A 23,287-nucleotide genomic window follows, 5' to 3' on the forward strand; every position below is an offset into this window, starting at 1 on the left:
ATAAAACCAATCTACTGTTGCCAACAATAAAACATTTTTCATTTTGACCTTTTTTTCCCAATGTTCTGACATAACTGCTCAGAAGTTCAGAATTTCACTAGTATTAAAGTTCATCTTTGACCTCTCACCTTTTTATGTGGAAGAATTAGTCAGGGAGAAAAAAACATTCCTCTTTGCCCTGGCTTGCTTATTATGACTCCCTCAAGAATTTCAGTCTGGGGCTATTTGCCAGAACTATGTTTAGCTCTGAGAAGAGAAGGAATCTCCCCCCACTCCAAAATGGCACCATCCAAATTTATCTCTTGGCTTTTACTAAAGACTCGGAGTTTAAAACACTCTGGATTAAATTTATCCCAGTAGGGATAAAAGCTTTGCTATACCTATTGAGAAAAGCTGATCTTCAGAGCTACTTGCTAATGAACCTTCTTATTCTCTAAGTTCCTAGTGTTTTAGAAGTGAAGAAAGCCAAAAATACGTCCTGTAGAAGGCAGATTTTTTACTCATGCCATAAAATGCCAACCTGTGAAAGTCACATGCTACAGAAGGCCATAATAAGAGCGACAAGAATTTGAAAAACACTGGAAAACTTTGACTGGTAACATTAACGTATTATGCAAGCAAAGCAAATCTTCAAGCATACTTGAATTTTATGCTTGAAGGCACAAATTGATTGCTTGTGGTGGAAGGAATAATGAAATTCCTCCATGTCATAACATCACAGAATCAACCAGGTGAATTGTAATGGAAAGGGCTACATTCCTCTGACAGCACTGCTGATTGCCAAAGGCAGCCTTCTCTTTATATTCACTTAGAAAAGTTTCAATGCAGTGTGCATTCATGCATCAGATCATCTTTGGAGCAGATTTATCCACTTGTTACATCAGCCTCTTCATTTCGTACAGTTACAGAACACATACGTATCAGAGAACAGCAGTGCTATTTGCAAAGCATTCTGTAGGCAATCTTGCAGTGGCAGAAGGTTCCTTCCATATCTGTTTGTTACCATCTTCATCATTAGCCACACTGAAATGGAGTCAGAAATAGCACAACTGGTGCACCCCACCACGTTCTGACTGTAGGATAATGCCAGTGGTTAAACAAAGCCAACACGGGAGTGGTGGTGTGTGTGGCTTCCTCATTGTGTGGCAGTGAAAGCCACTTCAATTGGACACAACACATAAGGGCTTGCAGCAAGAAGAGGAAGTTAATTCCGATTATCTGTACAGGGAACACAAGGGCTGGAACAGACCAAGGAGTGGTGACTAAACCAAAGTGCAAATCTCTGGCGTATGGAGCAGAGGCAGTAAGCTGGGCTGGAGGTGGCTGGAGGTTTCTTCTCATGTTCTCTGTGCTCCCACCATAGGCAAGGAAAGAACAGAGTGAGAATTATAAAAGAGAGGACAACTGTAAGAGACTGGATGTCAGATTGGAAGGATCAGTGTAACGAAAAACATGATAGGGAAAGGGGAGGTAAAGGGAAGTTATGGGAAGCAGGATGAGGCATTATCAAAAAACTAAGCAGCAGACAGAGAAACAGTATAAGTAAGGTATGAGGATGAAACTGAAGTGAGAATAGGAAAATCCAGAGGGAGTCAGGAAAGTTAGAATAAATGAGTAAGAATTTGCCTCAAGGGGAAAACAGACAGACCTGAAGGGGTACTTGTAGCCAGAGAATCAGTAGCTAAGGCCAAATGTTACTGGCATTTCCATCTGCTGATGTACACTCAAAAACTGTACCCCAAGGAGAGCTTATAGGATTCCCTTTGTTATGATGCTGACACTGCACCCAACAGTGGATTTAAGCAGGGGGGCAGAGAAACAAAGACCTGTGCCAGAGTGTAACATGATTAAACTGTTCATCACTGCCAATCTGCATGCTGTGACTGCTCTTCTCACACTCAGGTAAATAGAGCTCTTCATAGCAATGAGACAAAGAACTTAACTGAAAGTGTTTAAGACTTGAGTAAAAAACAGTGCTATTGTAATAATTTTTGCCTATAAAACTGAAAAATGCATGATGTTTTTTCCCCCTCTCAATAACCCACAGGTAAAAGCAGTGTTCTTTGTCATGGTCATTACAGATTAAAGCATATTGGTGTGAGTGTAAGATGAAGGCAATTTAGTGATCCTCTGAATTTCCTTCTAAGTGAATAGATCCATTGTTACTTGAATATGCATTACCCTGAAGTATTCATGCAGTCCTTCATGCTGAGAGCTTCCCTGAAATAAGCCAGATGTTTCCAATTGTGTAACACCAGGAACATCCCACAACATAAGCAACTTTGGATAGTATATCAGCTTAAATGATTCTTACAGTTTTAAATTCAATTCAGCCAATTTTCACTGAAACGAAGATTCCGTTACACTGCCAAAACAATTACATAGGCCTTCAAGTCAGTGAGAATCTGGCCCAACTACATCGCTGACTGAGGAAAGGCTGATGCTCTCACCTTCATTCTGCTTGTATCTAGTATTTCAGCCAGCTAAATTGGACATCCTCCCTATGTTATATCTGTGCGGAATAGTCCTAGTTACAGGGGCTGGGACCAGTTTATCACTATGTGGGTATAACCCAAACTGTGTACACCCTCTATGTCATTTGTGACGGACTGTTAATAATGGATCATTTGCAGCAGCTGCAGAGGGCACACCTGATACCTCAGGCTACAAGCTGGGTGTTAAAGAACCCTGAGAGGCAGGGGAATGTTTCTTTGTCTTCACATTAATGACTCAGCTGTGATAACTCCCCTCCAGAAAGGCATTAACACCTTCACACCCAGCCTGAGGAGTCACCTCTGGTAATGGGCCATACTGGACTGGCATAATACGCACCTGCAACACTTAGACTCCAAAATTCAAAGACTCCAAAAATATCCCATGACTAACAGAGTTAAATCACCCACTGTGAAACTCCCCACCCTGGGGGAGGTACTGGACATTCCCACCTGAACCTGAGCATACATAATCTTGGGGGTTTGGAACTTCTGGTACCACTCATTGGATCCAGAGGACCAGAACTCCAACAGGACTGCCACTGCCACTCTCGACAAGACTGCGATCGTTACCTCAACAGAACTGGCACCATCATCTGGACCAACAGGTTTCCTTTCCTTTTACTTTGCACCCAGGGGGGTCAAGTGGTGCTCAGCACAGGAGCCAACAAACACTGTTCTGTACTTGTCCCTGGGGGCTGTTTATGGGGGTTAAAACCAGTTTCTTCTCTGTATCATTGTATTTATCGTAATCTTTTTAGTAAATTGTAACTGATTTGTAATCTCTCTTGAGTTGGACTCATTTCTCCCGATGGTTTACTTTTAAAACAGCACAATGTTGAAAAAGTATTTATGTTTTCTTGAACTTCTTCTGGTAATTTTGAGTCTCGGGACTTTAAAACCAAAGCCAACCCAACAAACTGGTCCAAATTCAATGGAAGCACTCTAAAAATCCAGAAGGTTGCCTTCTTTCATTTGTTGAGATCTTATTGCAAAATGCATCATTAATGTAACTTGTTTAAGAGTTCTAAGTTCTAGCACAAAACAGAATTTGGCTTTTAACTTATCCACTTTGTTGAGGGTGTTATGATAAGATAGTAATCTACAAATAACAGCTTTGGGAAACATGCAAATGATTGAAATATCATGAAATACACTTCAGAATCAAAATCAAGTTCAAAAAACTGTGGACATAACAGTTGGAAATTGTTTCTAGATCTTTCTGAACAGCTCTGAATTAGCTTTAGTTTGGTGGTTTACTTTTCCAGGGAGAGAAAATTGCTAAAGTTTCAGATTTTACCCACATTTTGAAATTTACGGCTTTGAACATTGGGCATAGTTATTTCCTATAGGTTTATAATCACTTATCAAATAACCTTGGTCACATTTCTTCTCCAGAAATGCTTCCTAAGAGATATGGTATTTAAACAGCAAAGTTCATTGCTACTTATAAAAGTTTAGAAGCAGGATATCCTCCCTCTTAGTAAAAACACAAACAAAAAAATCAAAAGATATTTAGTTAACATATGCAGAAGAGAAAACCCAAACAAACAGCTGTTTTTTCCTATGCCTAATGTACTTGTCTCTGTTCATCTTCAAATACGACATATTATGACATACCTAAACTGAAGCATTACCAAGATGGATGGTGGTGGGTTTTGGTAGTCCAAGAAGCAGCATGCAAAATGTTGCTTTATACGTCCCAGTATGCTGTTTGGAAATCTTGGAGGGACTAGAAAAACCTGAGTTTCGTTATTTAATTCTTAAATAAAATACAACAAAGTCAGGAAAGGTGAAAGCTGAAAGCCATAATAAAGCTGTAAGTCAGGCTACCTAACAACTTACTTTGTTTGTTTTTCAACCTATCATCTTAATTTAGAATAAGAGGTTGCTTTTGTCAATTCAGCTTTTTTTTTCCTCTTTTTTGGCAGAAGTACATTCAAGGAAAGCTACTCTTTGCCAACTATATTTTCAATGGGTACAGCAAGCCTACTAAAGACCTTCAAAAATAAATAGCTAAGACAAGGAGTGATTATCACGAGGTACTGTCTTCCAAGTGATTTGAAGTTCAGGTATTTTACTTTTTTAATAATTTCATTCTGAGACCTTCGGCTTCTTTTAGTTTCTTAAATATCAAGCACTGTGACTCAGAGCAGCAAGTACAGCAGTCTCAATATCAAAGTATTTGGACCTTTTTGGCATGTTTACAAGTTCTCCATGTTGTTTATTCCTTCCTGTCCCATTCAACAATTCCCGACTGTCTAACCACAACTGCTGAGCTACAGAATCTTTCCGGTAGTTACTGACATGAAGGACACAAAAAAACAGGTAAAGGTCCTGAGCTCATCCCCTTTTTCTTTTGTGCACGTCTGACTAAGACTTACTTGTTTTATAGGCTGTTATATTTACATTTTGGCACTATCCATAAAAATGTAATTGCAATTAAAGGACAAATTACTTTAGCCAGGTGTCTTCCAGCTTCTTCATTTCATTAATAGTTGCAGGGAAGCTTTAGAAACATAACCTGGGGAAATATGGTCAAATACTTCACAGCTTCATACTGAGTGTACAGCTCATGGAGGGAGCATTCCCAGGAGCTAAAGCGTGTGCTGCAACAGTTTGCTCTCTTGTAGAAGTTTTCAAAGCAGAAACAAAGACAGGCAGAAAGAGGAAATAATTGCAACTTTTGCAATTTATTTCTTACATAGCTTTTGGGAACCATGTAATTATTTTTAATTTAATGGTGATGCAAGCCAGTAATCAAACCGAAACTTCAGAGTGCCTGGCATGAATGCAAAGGTTACTGCATTCCACTACTGATTTAACCAACACATCTTGCAGGACATGATGATGATGATCAGGGTGATGATAGATCTATTAAACTAATATTAATCACTGAGAAGCAGCTGACAGCAGTGACAGCAAAGAACACAGGTTATAGTAAAAAATGAACTGTGCAGTCTTCTACTGAGCTGCTCTTAGCTAGCTTTGACAGGTCGTGGAAAGTCTCTCATTTCTTTTAAGCTTAACAAAACAATGTATTTCATTTATATTGAACAACAGCACATTTTGCAGTTGAGTCCATTTGTCTTGTCACTTCACATGTGTACACAAAACAGTTACTGGATACTGGAGTGGTAGAGAAGTCAGGGATTAAATACGGTTGTTAATTAACAGTACCATTTCCAAAAATGTCAATTACTGGCCTGCCATGCTTTCCCTCCAAGTCAGTGGAAATCTTTCTTGATTGGAGTCTGGACAGATTAGCTTCAGCCTGGGTGTTTTTGCAAATGCTTCTGTGAGTGACAGAAAAGGCTGCACTGGTCTGTGGAATTCCCTGTGCTAGTTCTTCTCTACACTACAAATTTCCTTAATTATTTCCCACTATGGCATCATTCCTAAATGCAACTTTAGAAGCAAATGTATGCAGCTGCACAGATGGGCATTTGCCTAATCTAAACTTATACATAACCCACGCCAGGTGTGGTCAGAGCCAGCATGGTTGTTCTAACGTGTGTTTCTGCTACTTGCTATCACAACACCATGACAAGAAATCCTTAAATGGATTGGGACATTCTATGGGATTCTTTCATGCAGAGAAGCAGGTGCAACTGGGGCACAGAAACAGATTTAATGAAGGAGAGGGAGATGAAGAGTCTGAGAGAAAGCCAAGGCTAGGTGACATAGCTATTTCCATATACTCTACCCTAATTATAAAGATGGTGCTAAAGATGTGATTAATTTCATCCTTAAGTCTCCAAGAGCAGATGCTTCTGGTACTTTCCAATCTCGCTGGCTGATCTCCCAGCCTCAAAAACTGTCAGATATCCATCACATATGCGCATGTTCTGTTCACTTTATGTCAATACCTTGGGTCTACTGTAATGGACCTTTGAACTCTTTCCTCCTGCATACCATGCTGTGGAACAGATACCATTGAGAGCTCAGCTGTAGGTCAAACAAGATTCTGCACTGCTAAAAGGGATCAGCATCAGCGAAACATTGAAAAAATCTTGCTTTTCACTGGGAGGATAAAAAACCCACTATAATTTCTCTATTTGTTCATGGAGTGATTTCTTGGGAGACAGCATTTTCTTGTTTGTAAATCAGCTGTTTCTCTAATGGAAGTAAGCAAATAGGTCCTACCCTGCATTTCTTTTTCCCCTCTTCTTTATCTGGCAGACGAGTTAAGCATGGAGACAGCACAGATAACTGACTGAAACTGAAACCACATTTCTAGGAAAAAAATTGCCCTTGGATTCCTCTTCCAAATTCCTCCTCAAAACTTGCTTCACTCAGAAAGACCACTGGTTTCTTAGTGTATGTCAGCAGAACCACTCATAAGACTTATGGACTTCATCTCTTGGTACATTTTTTTGTGTCTTGTCCATTTGTTTATACCATGGGTGTCCCATTCTGGGTTTCTTCTTCACCATCTTGTAAGAGTATGTACAATGCTGCAAAATAACCCTAGGGAAGCTTAATACAGTAAAACTGATTACATGTTGGGATCAGTGGAACAATATAATAGAAGTCTGAATGACCAGCTTTTTAGGACGGGTCTGGCTCCATCTCAACCCAACCCAGTACACTAGAGCAGGTTACTTGATACAGTGTGAGTATTTCCAATATGAAGCAGCACAGCAGAAGGATGAGAAGAACAGGTTTTAATGACAGAAAGGAGAAATACAGCAATACAACTGATACAAAAAAGTACACAATATAACACAAGTGTCTAATAAATAGCAGAGAACTTGAGAAACAGGAAGAAAATTTCAGATGGTTGAAGAAAGAGGCTTGCTCAAAAAGATACAATCTTAAGTCTTCATAGATATATATACATTCTTGGCAGTATAGGAAACGTACAGTTCTTACATAGAAAATACTGACTGTCTGAAGTGGTAGTATCAATTCCTGAAGAATATTTGCATATGGTACATTATGAAGTATACACACAGGTAATTTAGAATTCAAAAAATCTCCAAGTAAAGGAAAACATTACGGATCCCTTTTGGTAGACAGACTTCTCCTTCTAACAGCAGCAATTGAACCTGTTCAGTATTCAGTATGCAAACAAACACGAAAACCAGGAAACAGCAAAGAATAAGCAAAACCTTTTGCAGAACAGATTATGTACCAATTAGGCAGCAAGACTCAATCGGTAAGAATAAATACTCCTGCCTCATCAACTTTCCCCTTGCCTTTCACAATCAAATTATTTTCCTTCTTCCCCAGTAATACTTAAGCTTCCCTTCCCTGAATTAGGTGAGAGTGAGTCATACCTAAGTGGGAAGAGCGGTCAAGAGATGTTAACCTTAAAACCAAATGAGGGAATGTTTACAGGAAGAGGTGTGCATCAGCCACAGCTCCTAACAGCAGCAGAACACAGCCTTTGTTTTAATGATAAAGTCTAAGCAGTATAAGGGAGCCACAAAGCTTCGGATAAAAGAAGCCAGTCTGTTCTGTTGCTGCTATTTTGGCACTTTCAAAACATACAAAGAAAGCTTGTCTCTTACAAGTCATACAGCTAGACAAGTAGAATAAATACATCTCCTGCAGAGCTTCTTAAAGATCTACCTGACACAGTATTCTCTTCCTAAAAGCCCACCTACCAAGCCATTTAGGTGATGCTTAAAGGGGTTTTGCTAATAGTTGCCACAGCACACAGGTCTCTGAAGGATGATGGGAAGCTGTAGCTGGAAGCATGTGACACACAGAAAAACATTCTTCAGTCATCGCTTGTTTAGACAAGAGTAACTAGTGTTCATTACTAAAGTGCTTGTACTGAGGAATCAGCAAAATATAATGCAGAAACTATTGCCAGGATTGCTTAAAATTAATTTCATCTTCAGGATGAAAGTGAAATTATAAATAAACTTCTGTATAAAAGATCAAAAAAAGTGCTCATACAGCATTTGTGCATCCCTTTAAAAGCATTCCCTATTCCATTCAATCATTACTAATTGAAGGATGGATAAGCCACATCCACGCCACCTAGGCAACTGTCAGGGATACAGGATAAGGAGAAAAAATGATACAGGCAGTAGTGAGACAGAATTTTATTACAGATGCCAGAGAAATAATAGCAACCAAAAAGACTTTGAAGGTGGTTAGCATTACAATTGAGAAAACTACGTCTGAAACTGGGAAAACCCAGGCACAAATTTAAAAAAATGGCTTAAAAATAATCCTGGTGATGCACACAATCAAATATGCAAAAAAGACTTTAGGTCCTGAATCATATCCATGGGAAAAAGGAGAGAGGTAAAGTGGAAAAGTACAAAAAAGAGAAACAAAAGGGTTTGGGAGAGTATCATTGGCAGGAAACCCTTTCACAAAGACAGGACAGAATCCAGGAATGTCTTCCTGCTTCTGCCCACATCCAAGCCAGAACCTGAGTTATGAGACCAGGCCCCAGGCTTCATAACTGCTTTAAGGACCTGCTGACCTACACCTCCTTGAGACCGATCTAATCAACTGTTTAAAGCAGCATCAGCAACTGGAAGGGTGGGTGCAGAAGAGATTCCCAGTGGAGCCAAACCACATGGGTTTTCAGTACAGTTGAAGGAAAGAGACTGATGTCACACAGAACTTAAAGGAAGAGATACAGAGATTGATTACATATAGCTTGATACACCACCACAGCAGCACCAAGTCTTTCTCTGGAAATAAAATGGAGATAAAATAGAGGCTTTTTTGAAAAAGCTGCTGAAGACTACCAGTCTGATGAGTGTTTCCTGTCTCCACTTCACATGGACAAGAAATTGTGGATCATTCCCAGTGTCTGCAAACTTCAGAGTGTATCATGTGATTTTCCTCTGTAGCCCTGCCAGAAGTTTCTTGCTGCAGTTTGTTCTTTTAAACATTTTGTCTTATATTTTAGCTCTCATTTATTAACCAATTAAACAGCAGCTTATCAAGATTATTTTCTTTCCCCTCCCTGTGGTTCCTTGGCAATCCATGCTGCCTTTAGGTCCTGTTTTGGGAAATGCTAAGACTTAGCAGGCAGGAAATGTTGAGGAACATGTATTTGTTTACATGTTTAAGACAGGGTAGATGGGCACACAGGCACTCGCAGCAGCTCAGGTGCAAAGCCTTGATAAGTGAAAACAAAGTAAAATAGCTTTTCTAATTAAAGGTGTAAAATTAGCATGTGTTTTAAATACCTCCACAGAGCCTGCTTGGTAGAACACAATTCAACTCTTTTGCCATTAAATAGCAAGAATTAAGTTTTTGTTTACCTTCTGATAAGTAACTGGATAGTTTGATATGAGAAAAATACAACCTCTTTGCTTGACAAGCCTTGCAGTGGGATACCTGGAAATACACAGTACAATATGAAGTGCGTGTGTGTGTATATATATATTTATAAAGCTCACACAAATCCCTCAAATTAAGAAACAATCCGTTAATGCTGCTTAATGAAAATTCAAAATAGTTCAATTCAGGGGAGATTTAGTAATAATTGTAGTATGAAAATACATGCTCTTTGTCAGTGGGAAAGGTTTAAGCACAACTGCTATATCCCAGAGCTTCCTGAACTCAAGACTAGGCAGCTGTGGAGCCAGAGCACACTGGCATAGCAGCTGGAAAGCACGTTTTCAGCCCCTACTGCAGAAAGAAACAAGCTTGTTTGGTGGAAGGCAGACGCAGCTATGACTGTGCCACCCTCCCACTGGAAAGAACAAGTAAGGCTCATGTAATGAGGAACACCTGTTCAAGGATCAGTCTTGCTGAGGTGACATTACCATCTTATAATCATTAAGGAGGAAAATTCCTGGAAGTGAATGTTCTGAAGCCCAGGAAGAAACAGGAAGTCGGGCTGAAATGTAGATCAAACCTCCCTAGAAGGAATGTCAGGACAAACATTGTAACAGCCCTAAGAACACTTCTGTTTATGAGCTTATGACTGGGAATGTGCAGCAGCACCTTGGTGTGGATTTCCTCTAGCCTGTCATTTCATAAAGTTTAGACAAAGTGTTCAGAACTGAAGGGAAAAAGTGGCCAAATTCCTCAACAGCTGACAAAGGAATGCTGGAGAAGAGCTGAAGGCAGCTAAGAGGGGGGAGAGAGAAAGACATCAGAGGAAAGAACGGACCTCGCAAAAACTGGATCTTTGAAAGATACCTGCAGAGTCATCAAGTCTAGCTCAGCACCTCCACAGTCAATCACCTGAGTAGAACCCTTCCCAGAAGTGATCAAACCAGAGGAGCTTCTCCAGCCTTGTGCCCAGGCCCCACCCATTGCAGTGTGACCACTAAGTTTCTTATTGGAGATAACTTACCTGGTGCATTACAGGATAGTCTCTTAGGTGAGAAGCAAACCAAAAAACCCTCCCCAACTGGTTTGTGTGGCCTATGAAGAGGAAAGGTGGGAAGGAAAAAGTTTAAGAGTGGGATTGCATATGGCATGGAGGCTGCAATGAAGGAAGACAGAGACAATAAACATAAAATGCTTATGAGGCATCCTGTTCCTGTATAGGTTTCCCTCAGCACTGGCCTGTGATCTCTACAAGCTTTGCAGACCTCAGGCACACAGGTGCAAGCAGACTGTCTGTGAATAGTCACGTTAGGACTTTAAAAACTTTGAGCACCGTGTCATACTGAGCAGCGCAGGAACAGCCAGCATGAACTTGTTTAAATTTGACCAGCTGTGCCTTTGGATGAAAGATCTGGAGGACAATTTGCAGGTTTCTGGCTTTTATCCCATAATACATTGAAAGCCTACTATTATTATTATTACTGAAACACAGATATCAAACATTATAAACAGCCCACATTTATGGTGCTTCTACTGAGATCAAATGCATGATTCTCTGTCAGCAATGACTACTGAACATATTAAGCACTGACTTTTCTCTTTTTGTTTGTTTAGGAATGGACCTCTTTTTAATAGCACAAAGTAACGGAAAGGATTGGTCACTCTCTTTAGAAATCTGAGATTATTTTCAGTTCTCATCCATGCAGCTGGAGAAGGTCAGGAAGCAGTCTTTAAATGTGAAGATTTGAGCACAAATTTAGCCAACTAATGACACTTATTTTGGGACCTTGTACTAGAATTTCAGTTATTTTTAAAATGCAACTGATGTTTTTCAGTAAGTCAGAATTACTTATAGAAGCCAATTTACACCAAAAGTGTGGTATAAATTTGAGCTGCGATCTGTTATTATTTCTGTTTTGACTGTATACTCCCCATGATGGTGTCCACCTTCTGTTTCAGTTCTCCAGTCAAGTGACAAAGTCAGTACACAATTCTAGATCTAGTCGTTAATGTTACAAACACAAATAAAAAAGAATTTGTGTATTATTTTAAAATTTGAATGTCTTAAGAGCGGTAGTAAAGGGAGAGGACCATAGGTGTCAGAGAGACCAGAAGGGTGAAAACAGTAAGTAGAAAAAACCATGCACGATAATTTCAGTTTTACTGGCACTATCATAAACAGTTCTTAGAGACTCTGGAGAATAACAGAGAAACAGTCTTGGGCAGCCTAGGCCTCAAGAACAACAACAACAAAAAAAGAGTCAAAATGAGTGAGGAAAATAATGAGTGGCACTATCCTCATTAGGATTCAGGGAGCCAGCTGCAAGTTAAAACACTCATGCACTTCCAGTCCTGTGCATGTCCTGAATCACTGAATGGTCACAAAAGTCACCCTAAAGGAGGGACTGGGATTGCACGGCCATGAAGTGGTTTAAACTGCTATAGAACTGCACCCCCTTAAAGCAGACTGTCCGTAAGGCCTTTAAGATTTAAAGCTGAGAAGGTACAAAGGGTCAAAACATGCTGAACATATGAAAGTATCCAAGTTTTGGTCCTATTCAACCCTTTTAAAATAAGCCACTTTGTAACAGAGAAACAAACTTTTTCCTCATCTACTACATTATAGTCACTTCTTCAGAATCCTGTGTTCAATTCAGAAAGTGTAATGTGGGCTAACAGTGCGTTCACCTTGCTGAGCCAAGTTGTGTTCTGATAACCTGACAATAACTAGAGAGACAGCAGCGTGAAAGGTGAGGCAGGATATCGAGAACACTTTCATATTAGAGTGCTCTATCCATCTACAAAGCAAAGTTCATGGCAGGTAGATTTCTCCCCTACTTATGACTATGCCTTATTACCACAGTTATGGTACCATTACCAAGTATCTGATTACTGCACAAATTTCCAAGTCAAATAAATCAAAGTGGGTTTTCGGGCACTTAAAATCCAAGGTGGCAAAAAAAAAAACATATACAGGAGGGAATTAAATATGATGAGAAAATGCATAAAGCACACTACCAAGCATTTTAAAAATTAGCCACAGAGGTCTTCAGTTTGGTCTCTGACATCCATATATCCATGTTTCTTGTGTGAAAATATATTTTGTAATGCATACTTATTCATCAGAGACCAAAAAAACTCTGGAAAGTCAAGCTGAAATTTAAACAAGTGTTGTTTGGCATCTTAATTTGTGTTAGACCAGGTGGCAGCTGTTGCAAGATCATTTTTATTTAACAACTTTCTGTTTTGTTAGCAAAGAAAAACATTGTCCAGCCAAATCCTGCTGACAGTGAATAAATATTTCTCCTCCATTAGACCAAATATTTTCATTTGTCATTCTAATAGCTAGGGTAGAGGTAAAAGATCTGAAAAGATTTTTCTTTTTTTATATGGACTCAAATATATTTGAATGGTTCACAGTTTTATGGGAGGTGATTATTACTCCATACTCAGCACTGTTGAGGTTATGCCTGAAGTACTGCACCACACTTTGGTCATTACACTTCAAAAACTGGACAGATTTCTAAGGAAAGCACACAAAAGGTGAAAAACATGACCTCTGTGGAAAGACTGAGGGAAGTGGGCTTGCTCAGTTGAAGAAAAGAAAAATCAAAAAACTTTATTGACAAATCTCACTTGTAAAGCCTGTAATAAAGATGACTGCATACTGGCACTGGGACTAGGAATAATTGACCAAACATGAAGTTGAACAAATTTATGGAAAGGGATTCCACTGGAACCTGTTAAGTTGACCAGCCACCACCACCACTGGCCCAAGAAGTCCCTGAGCCACAAATTGTTGAGGAATATCCTGAGTAAGTATCACTAAAAATTTCTCTTTTCTCATACTCTTCTCTCAGCATCTGCTATTAGTCCCTGTCACAGACAAGATCCCAGAGCAGCCTGGCCCTTTACACTGACCAAGTGCTATTCTCACACAATGCCTGTTTTTTTAGATGAGACTGTGTGAAACCCTGTTAATTCTAAAGAGTAATTAGCCTTGGGAACAAGTCACTTGCAGAGAAACAGCAGCCTTTCACTAAATACTTTAAAGAACAAGGGCAGTTTAGTATACTTGACCTCACTTCTGTCAAAAAAAAAAAAGAGGAAAGAAAGAAAAAAGGCATAGACTACAAGATTACAAAATTCAGTGTGGGCAAACAACTCCACACGGTCCACCATTTAACAGGTTTTTTATTACAAAATAAATTAATGAGACAGTTGCAAACTTTGCACTTCCAGTACACATAAAATTTCCAATACTGTGTCAGTCACACAGACAGGTGTGCTCAGGACAAAGTCTGAAACCTGGCTACTCCACCAGGTTGCATCTTGCACTTAGAAAATGAGGTGCAAGATTCAGTGATGTCCAGCAATTCTCTGTTGGGAGTAAAACTGTCTCACTGCCACGACCGAAACCAGAGGATTTACATTTGCGAATCTTGCCTGTAGTTGACACAGACACATTTAACTCCATTTGAAAGATGCTTGATTATCTGTCACTCTCTACATTTGCTTCCATGACACAACTGTTTTACAACTTCTGTCGTGAAGACGTACACTTAACAAAAGGGACAAATTATCTTCTTATTACACATCTTTGCCCCCATTTAAGCCTTTATCTACATCTTTAGCTGTAAAGTGAAGTGATATAAAAGATGTAGTGTCATATTGCAATCCAATCTAAGAAGCAAATATTATCTTTGGAGTGTCTTCCAGTAGGATAGAAGGAGAAGAAATTAACCCTATATAATTACTTGCTTCTACTTACAACTTCACAGAACTGCTAACTAGAAATGGAATAGGGAAAATGCATTTATTGTTAGCTCTGCTCTTCATAAAGAATTTTGGCTGCTGATATCCCTCAGCAGAACCCATTATTTAGTATGGATTTCCTGATTAGCATGTTTCAAAAAGTTACAAAGCCCTAAGAAGCAAATGTTCTGTTTTCACAAAAATCTGTATCTCCGGTAACAAGCCAAAGAACACAGAACAGCACTCAGACCTCGACATGCTCAATATATTAACACAACTCTTTAGAGCTAATGCACACTTCAGTGTGTTCATCATATACATTATTTTAAATGCAGCAACAAATTGTGGTTGCCAAGAAATCCCTCAGGTTCTTGAAGGAACATACAGCACGTATGGTCCAGTCCTTGCAAATGACATAATTATGAGAAAATCTGGATTATGACAGAGTGCATAACACACGTAGATGGAACCTGGTTATCAAGTCAAGGGAAGTCATGCTTTGTGTGCTGTACCCTGCTAGCCATATTTTTCTGCAGGGAGAATATTAAATAAATCAAAATAAATGACCTGATGGCTGTCATATACGGATGTGATGAGAGGCAGAGAAAGCAAGTGAGCCCACGTGTTCATATGTGTAGCTTCTAAGACTGCACTAAGACAGACCACGGAAATCAGTTAAAGTGCTTGTAGAAAATCAATTTGTTCAAAGCAGGATCAGAACTTCCTCCAAAAAGTCATCATTTGATCATACCCATGTCTAATGTCAAGGCTGTAATTTCACACGTCACCACCTTTGCCAATAATGTAAATGTGGGCAATCCCGAGTCTCACACCAGCAGCGCAGTCCGTCCTGATACAGCTGTTTGGAGGTAACTACTGTAAATGGCATCACTGCAATAAGAACAGTGAAAAGTAATCCCTAAAAAGGGCGGACTCACGAGCTGTTTTGTAACATGGCCACGAAATCCTACGTTGACACAACTGATGGATGAAAATGAACAACTCATGATGGATGGGTTTTTTTAGTTCAGTTTCATCACCAAGATCAACACATAACAAAACTAGGTTCCAAGTGGGCCACCAAAGTTGATTCTCCAGGACTTTTGCTAAGGATTGCATCAAAGGAATAAAGAGATGGCAATTTTTATAAATGTGAGATCTGAAACCAATTTTAGTAGCAAAGCAAAGCACTCAGGCTACTACTGCCTTCATCCAAAATTGTGAGCACCGTAATAATTCATATCCTAAATCTGATCATCTTTCCAGGTTGGTAAAACAGCCATACACATTGTAAACTATGATTTGAATCCCACTGGAAAAATTCAGGAGTATCCTTTCTGGGATACACAACATCAGATCATGAGACGATGGTGCAATGAGTTTATGGAAAAGCATTAATGGAACATACATTTAGGGAGTCAGAACAACTAGCTAGGAACAAAAAAAAATCTGGGCACTTTGTGAACTCAAGGATCTCAAGTCAAGGATGAGGAAGACTTTTGCAGAAGCATGGACAATGCTTCAAACACAATTTATCCAAAGCAGCTGTTCTAGACTTGGTAAAAAAAATTGCTTACCAGAGAGAAAATAAAAGCGTTTCATCATCTTAGCCTAATCTTTACCGGTTACAGAAGAATATACTCTACCTCTAAGAGGAGGCTTAGCTTCTCAATACACTCTGAGAAGCATCTGATTTTTTCTTTTACCACACCCCCAAGACATCAACCATTCAGTTTCCAGTCACTTACACAAAACTAAGGGCACAGAACACAGTGTTACTGGTCAAAGAAAAATGGCAAGACATTCTCTTCCCAAAACCTGTGTGTGAGGGAGAAGACAGGCATTATATTGTGAAAGAACACGTAAGTCACATACTCCCTTGTCTATTAATTGGTATTTACCTCTCTACCATCTGTGAAGAAGTCCACATATTTCACAGTGTTCATGCAAAATCACTAATAGAAGAGAGGGAGATTGAAAGAAAGCACTTGTTTTCTGACATATCATCAAGAGTTCCACCCTAATCTGCTGACTTTTGTTGGCTTTTCCCATTTCCCACCAGCATCCTAGGAAAGACATTGCTCTGCACCACCCGCATCTAAAAAAACCTTTGCCCTACAGAACTTGCAAACCCCAGTAAATACTCTAAGTAACTGATGCAGTGTATCCAGGTCGGAGTATTCCACACAAAGAAGCTGCGCTCTTGTCATTAGAGACATGGGATCCGAGCTTCATTTTGTGTCAGAGAGCAAAAGGAAGAGAGGGCAGTGAAATCATTAACCAGCTCCTCTGTGAGAAGAGCAGTTTCCTGCTCCTTGTAACATCACCACAGAGAAAAAAACAAACCACATAATCTCATACTAAACATCCAGACATCAGTGTCAGTTAACTAAGTTACAAGATACACCTTAGAAAATACACAATTGTTGTTCTCTCAAGGATTCTTAATCACACAGGTTATAGTTGTGATCTAAGGAAAAGTGAAAGAACATTAGGGAAAAGCAAGTATGCTGTTTAAACAAAGTACTGCATGTTGTTAAGCTCTCAGATAATTTTCTTCTAAGAAAATTACATTAGGACATAAACAAAAATGTACAATCAATCATTATATCCAATCAAACAATTATATTAAGGTTCAATTTACAAAAGGTTAACAAATAATTAATAGCTGGTTTAATACACAGGTGTTTACTTCTCACCTACTGTCAATCCAACAGATAGCTTCTAGCTGTCTATAGTGCTTTCTACTGGTGTGCTTATAGCCTTCCCTAACATATACTTACAACACATTTCTCTAACATGAATTACAATTTCTAGAAATCATTTATTAACCCTTCATAAAATTCTAAATAAACCTTAATATGAAGCATGACTAACTTTATACTATTTCAGCCCCATACCCCAGGACATATCAAATACTAGCTCTTTCAAGTTTTTATTTAAAATTCTACATTTTATTTGGGTGCCACATCACTAGCTGTAGAATCACAAATGTCTACTGTGGCTTAGTCAACACACGGCAGATACAAGAATTGAAACAAAAGTGGTGGGGAAGATCACAGGGAACAGTTCAGGTTCTTCTAAAAGAAATGTCCTGGCTTTTTTTATTGGAACAAACATTGATACCATGACAACAGAATCAGAAAGCAAAAACCGGAGGCTGTTGTCAATCAAGACATTGTTTTTCCTTCATTTTAGAAATAAAAACCCCACAATACATTATAATAAATAAATAAAACAGAAAACACAAAGGTCAATTCCAACCTCCATCACTAGGACCTTAAAAATGGAACAGCCATCTATTTCTTGGATGCAACCTAAACTTCTCTTACCTGCAAATTTTCAATATACTTAGAAGTCCTATTCAGTGTATCAGACTTAGGGAACAAGATGTATTATATTTAGGTCTCCTATTTTTTCCATCCAGTATTTTCACCTTCACACCTCACCTTAGTTTTTTTTCCATCAAATTGCCTGCTGTTGGTTTAACAAAGCTCAGCTCAGACTTATACTTTTCCTTCACTTTCAGAGCCTCCATCTTCATTCTCACAGTCCTCCACAAGGTCTTCATGCTCCTTTGTCTTCTCTTCCTCCTCCTCTCCCTCATCTCCAAAAGTCTCTTCCTGCATTGTAGTAAAAGTGAAAGACCTGGCAGCAACTTGTGCAGCCAGACCAGATGTGAAGTTTAAATCTGTTGATATGTGGAGCTGGGCCAGCCTATGCTTGATTTTTGAATGTAATGCATCCTTAGAGGGAGGCTGTGAAACCTCTACTCCGTCCATACTACTCGGCTTGAGTTCTTCAGCTTCCCCTTCACTCTGATAACACATTCTTTCTTCAGTCCCTGCAGAAACATCTTCATCTGCAGTACTGTTTTTGTTTTTCTCCATCTCAGGATCTTCATACAAATATTCTGTCCTGCTTTTATCAGCAGCAGTCACTTGTGGATTAGAGTCTTTTTCTTCAGATTTATCACCACTTTGGCTGCAGTCCTGCTTTTCTGTATCTGAATTCATATGTGATTCCAAATTATTTAGTAGCTTCAGTGGTTCTACAGAAGGCAAGGGTTTCACTGCAGCTTAAAAAGGGGAAAAAAAATTAAATGATAACTAAAAGCAAGCTGCTATATATAAATAATTTACTTCTGTCTGCAAAGTTGTAAGATTATAAGGGTTAAAATGGCTTCAGAACCCACTAAAACAACAGAAACAAAACCCACGACAAAACTTAAAATAAAAGTGTTTTCTAATCACAAAGCTGAAGTGAAATGTGATAGCTACTTGTTGTAACTATTCCTTAAAATCTGTGATGTGAAGAGACAGCGCAGAATTGGTCGTGTTTAAAGCTGACATCGAACACAGATGATGCACTCAATGTTAAAGCAAAACCCAAGTATAACTACTGTCCGCTTTTTAAGCAACAGTTTACCTAACCCACTAAAGACAGCTGGTACACGAGAACGTCCTTATAGGCAATACCCGATCTCCAACGCCACAACATACAAATGCAACATGTATTCATACAATCAGGTAAGATGTCCTCAAATAAAGTGTGGTTTAATTTAGCCTCTCTTGAAGTTAGTAGCAGCAGCGAGTCCCATTGCCAGCAACGGGATGCTTGCCAGGAAGTCTCTCCTCCCAGTGTTAAGGGTTAGTACAACTCAGTACAATCACTTCTTGAAGAACAGACGTCTTTCGTTTTAAGAAAATGATATAATGTCCATTTCCAAGTAAGGGATTCCCTAAACTGCAGTAGCTCCATTATAGCAGCAGCACGAACATAAATGAGAGCGGCAACAGCAGATTCCCAAGTTGCATTTCCCTTTCTAATTCCATTCTGATTTTACCCCTGTAAGCAGAGACGAAAATAACTCTGGGAAATACACGAACTTTTCATGGGAAACAAAATTTACGGTAGTAGGATTTTTCAATTGCATCCTATTACAGTAATATTTACTTTATTTTACAATATTTACAATTTTACTAGCTGAAAGCAGGCACATCATTATGGTTGTCATATTGATAATTCTTTTCATTAGCACACTGAAAAACTGAGGCTTTGAATTTATACTGTACTGTTTTTTTGAAAGCCTTTTATACTGAAGGAGCACTGCACCAGACTCATCTTAGTTATTAACGGAGTAGTTCTTTCCCCATCTCGTAAAAAACATACTGCTACTTACTTCTGCCCATTTGCTTGAAGAGGCAGGAATATGCACAGTAATCTTATCATTTGGGAGCAAACTTGTTGCCTACTTCCTCCAAACAATCCTTTGAAAGCCAAAATTTCTCAAAAAATAAATAGATACCAATAGAGATTGGTAGCTGGTCAATTTGCAGAGTTGATTAGTTAAATAAGCAAGGTGCAACTCATCAGTTCTGAGAGTATGGCTTTCCAAAGCTGAGAAATAGCTGTATAAGATCTATTGTATGGACAAGGTATGAGAAGGGGCAACAGCTGGATACAACACAATCACTTTCAGAAGGAATTTTTCGGGGGGGGGGGGGGGGGAGGAGGGGAAGGGGAGAGGTTAGGGAAAGGCTAGAAAGGATTTTGCTTTAGAGAAAGTTGTTTTACAATGTTTGACAAATGAAAACAAAGCCACTAACAACTTAGTACACCTTTTCAAAAGCACTTTCATTTTACTGGCACAACAGGATGCCAAAGGACCAAAAATATAAGCTTAGCTAAGCTACACTCCCATAAATTACCTACTGCCCAGACTGTAAGCAGTATTACCATGGTGCTGGGCCTTGGAAAACTTGCTTAAGTCTAGTGCTTTGCTAAGATGATGTTGTTTTTTTTTTTTGGAATCCAACCTATCATCTCCAGTTGACTTCATGCTGTTTTACTTAGACATATCAACTTCTTTGGAGCTGACCTCTTCTTTGTGGAGACCCTCACCAGCCCCTCTTTCAACAAACCAAAAACCCCGATGTCTTGGTTAGGACAAATAAATCAGAATGGCTATCTGGGTGCCTTGACTAACAGACTAAAGCCTTTGAATATTTCAGGATCTTTTTCACAATAATCATGAGTTAGGAAAACACAGGATTTATGGAATATGATTGTCCCGTAAAAGTGAGATTCAAGAGGTCTATGGAAAAGTGGTATCATGGCCATCCATTGGCTTGGGCCAATGGAGACAAGAATACAAACCTGTCTGGGTTTAAATCTTCAAGATAAAGCAAGCCAGAAACGTGAAAAGCACAGATCGTAAAAATGTCTCTTTAAGGAATGACTCATGTACAGTAATATGGCAGGGTCCATTATCCCATATTTAACTGACTTTTGTTTCTTTTGAAGAAATAATGAAGAAGTTCCTTAAAAACCAGTAGATGATGTTATGTCTGGTGTCCATATCAGTCTGTCAGATTAGACACACAGAGTCTGTGCCAAAAGGAGACAATAATAATTACTTTCATGAACTGCTCTCGTCTTTTCCAGTTTTGTACGGGATGGAAGAAATCAATGCAGCTGGAGAAAATCACACTTTCTTCCCTCCCCACCATTTAATCTCTAGTTCTAAAACAATGTAGTATCTATACACTGAAAGGAAAAGGAACCAACACGAGCCACAAAGGCTTTCTTCTGGTGAACAGTTGCTGCAGACTACAGGAGTCAGCTGGCTCTGTCCAGCCATGGCCACAGATGGCCAGAGGATATGCTCATACGGACAGGTATCAGCTGCTAACTTCGGTAAGGAAATATCCTGTGCAACTCCTGTGCATCTCCTGACAAGAACTCTTTCTGCAGGAGTCACTAGTCTGTCAAGACTTGAACTGGAGGTAGGACTCCTTCCTTCTTTCTTCAACAGTGAGGAAAGGAAAACTTAAAAAGATTTATGTTAAAAGTTGTGTAGTGTCTTATCTAACACCAGAGGAGTAATACAGAAATTCTACTCTTGAGCAGACTGGTGCAATCTGATGTCTTAAGGGTTTTTTAACTCACCTAGAAGAGAAATTAGTACCAATAGCCATGTGATCTCTTTTACCATAGTGGTAGCTTAATGGACATAAAGAAGAAAGTTGTGAAAACAGATATTTTTTGACGGTTTGATGTCAAAAGAGACAGTCTCATAAATAGGTATGGTCTGTTAGTGTCTGTTCCCACTAAATTACTGAAAGATGCAATCCATGGTCTTTTTTTTCTGGTAGACAATGGCAAAGGCAGAATCCTTGGATAGGTTGCCAGACTTGAGGGTTGTTTTTCATAACACAGAACATAAAACTTTTTAGAGGGCTTTTCCTAACCTTTCTGTAAGAAGAAGAAATGAAAATGAGAAAAAGGAAAAGACAAACTACTGCCAATTTTAAAGATACAAACACCTCAAGCAGTGAAAGGAATCAAGTTGTATCCAGTCTCATTGCTGTAACAGACACACTGTCTTGTAAGGGCAAGAGAAATTTTCATATTGCTGCCTTCAAGTGCAAGTGGCTGGAGCTTACCCAGCAGTCCTCAGAGTTTGTAAAGGCTAGTTTGGAAGAATTCTTCTTAGATGGTTTGTGGGGTTTTTTTTTGGTAAACATATTCTGTATATGCACTCTCTCATGGAAACAAAAGCCAGTCTTACTCTTTTATGAGCCTTTAATATTTCAAAGTCTAGATCTTCACTTTAACCTATATATTTCCGGAAGTCTGAAATAATTTCTGATGGTTTCTTTAAATTCTGAAAAGTAATTTATTTATGCACCCTGATTAAAATTAATATTTACTGGAAAGCCATGAAAGAAAGTCAGTCTCCATGGTTTATAGCCTGACAGTTCTCTTTATGCTGTATTAGTATTTTTATGTGTTCAATATTTTAGCTCAGTGTTTTGCTTAAAGCCAAATTCCCATTTCTCTGACTTCTTTTCAATATATAGTAAAATGACTGCTAAAAGTAATATAAAGAGATGGAATAGTAAACTAAGGCCACACAGCTCTATCAAAGACACTACTATAGCTAAGCACTGTCTGAATCCTAACACAGTCAGAAGTTAATGGCAAACAGACACCTACACTTTCTAAGAAAGAAATAGAAAGGAATTAATTTTAAAAAGCAATACTTACCATGTTCACTGAATAGCAGCTGTTTCCATTTCTGTCTTTCTATTTCTGAAGCTTTAAATCCAAGTACAGATTTCAATTCTTGTAACACCCTTTTAGATTCCTGTCTCTCTCGTTCTTGTCTCTCTCTCTCTTCCTGGGAAAAGCAGTAAAAATCTTCTCTTTTGTATTCATTATCTATATCTGAATAATCAACATATGCTTCCAATTCCTTAAAAAAAAAAGAAAGAAAGAAAGAAAGCCTTGATATTCACTGTCAGTGTGGACTCAATCCTACAATCTGACTCATGATCAAGCGATCTCAACACAAGCCAACCACAGCAATAGGATGGAGCCCTGTTTGAGCAGAGCCAGTGGATCTGACACTGCTCTTGGTTGTATCTGTATGATTTTGGAGCAAGTCCACTCATTGAAAGTTAATGAGATTTACCTTCATACACAAGTATGATCAAGTGATATACCTTGAAAGATCAAGTGACATACCTTGAAAATGGGAGTCCGTTTCCCCATAATTACAGGTGGAAATAAGCAATAAGCAATGCTGATGTGGGTTTCTTTTTTTTTTTAAATTTACACCGTAACCAATTCTTGGTAGTCAGGTATCTTGCTAATTTAACTTATGTAAATGCTTATTAAGAGGATATAGAGAACAGCAAACTCCTCCTCCAATTTTAAATATATTGGCTTACAAGCATAAAAAAACTAGAGTACCATTTATGTTATAACAGATG

The 23,287-nt window shown here is 38.8% G+C and overlaps 1 protein-coding gene across 5 annotated transcripts in view; it reads right to left on the minus strand.

Annotated features, from left to right (window-relative positions):
• Window positions 1-7,142: 7,142 nt before the first annotated feature.
• VEZT (vezatin, adherens junctions transmembrane protein) overlaps window positions 7,143-23,287 on the minus strand; it is a 65,575-nt gene continuing 49,430 nt past the window's right edge. For 3 of the 5 annotated variants that reach the window (XM_027732228.2, XM_027732227.2, XM_039378223.1), the window contains 2 exons: window positions 22,560-22,767; window positions 7,143-18,585 (listed from right to left, as the gene is read on the minus strand). In XM_027732228.2, coding sequence (XP_027588029.1) covers window positions 18,014-18,585; window positions 22,560-22,767 — 780 coding nt within the window. In that variant the 3' untranslated portion in view covers window positions 7,143-18,013. Of the gene's footprint in view, window positions 18,586-18,916; window positions 19,356-22,559; window positions 22,768-23,287 lie in introns of those variants that run through there. The other 2 variants (XM_027732232.2, XM_027732231.2) reach the window with 1 other exon arrangement.

The sequence above is a fragment of the Pipra filicauda genome, unplaced genomic scaffold, assembly GCF_003945595.2.
Source record: "Pipra filicauda isolate LSUMZ 115617 unplaced genomic scaffold, ASM394559v2 scaffold132_size2486313_pilon, whole genome shotgun sequence".
Lineage (NCBI taxonomy): Eukaryota > Metazoa > Chordata > Aves > Passeriformes > Pipridae > Pipra > Pipra filicauda.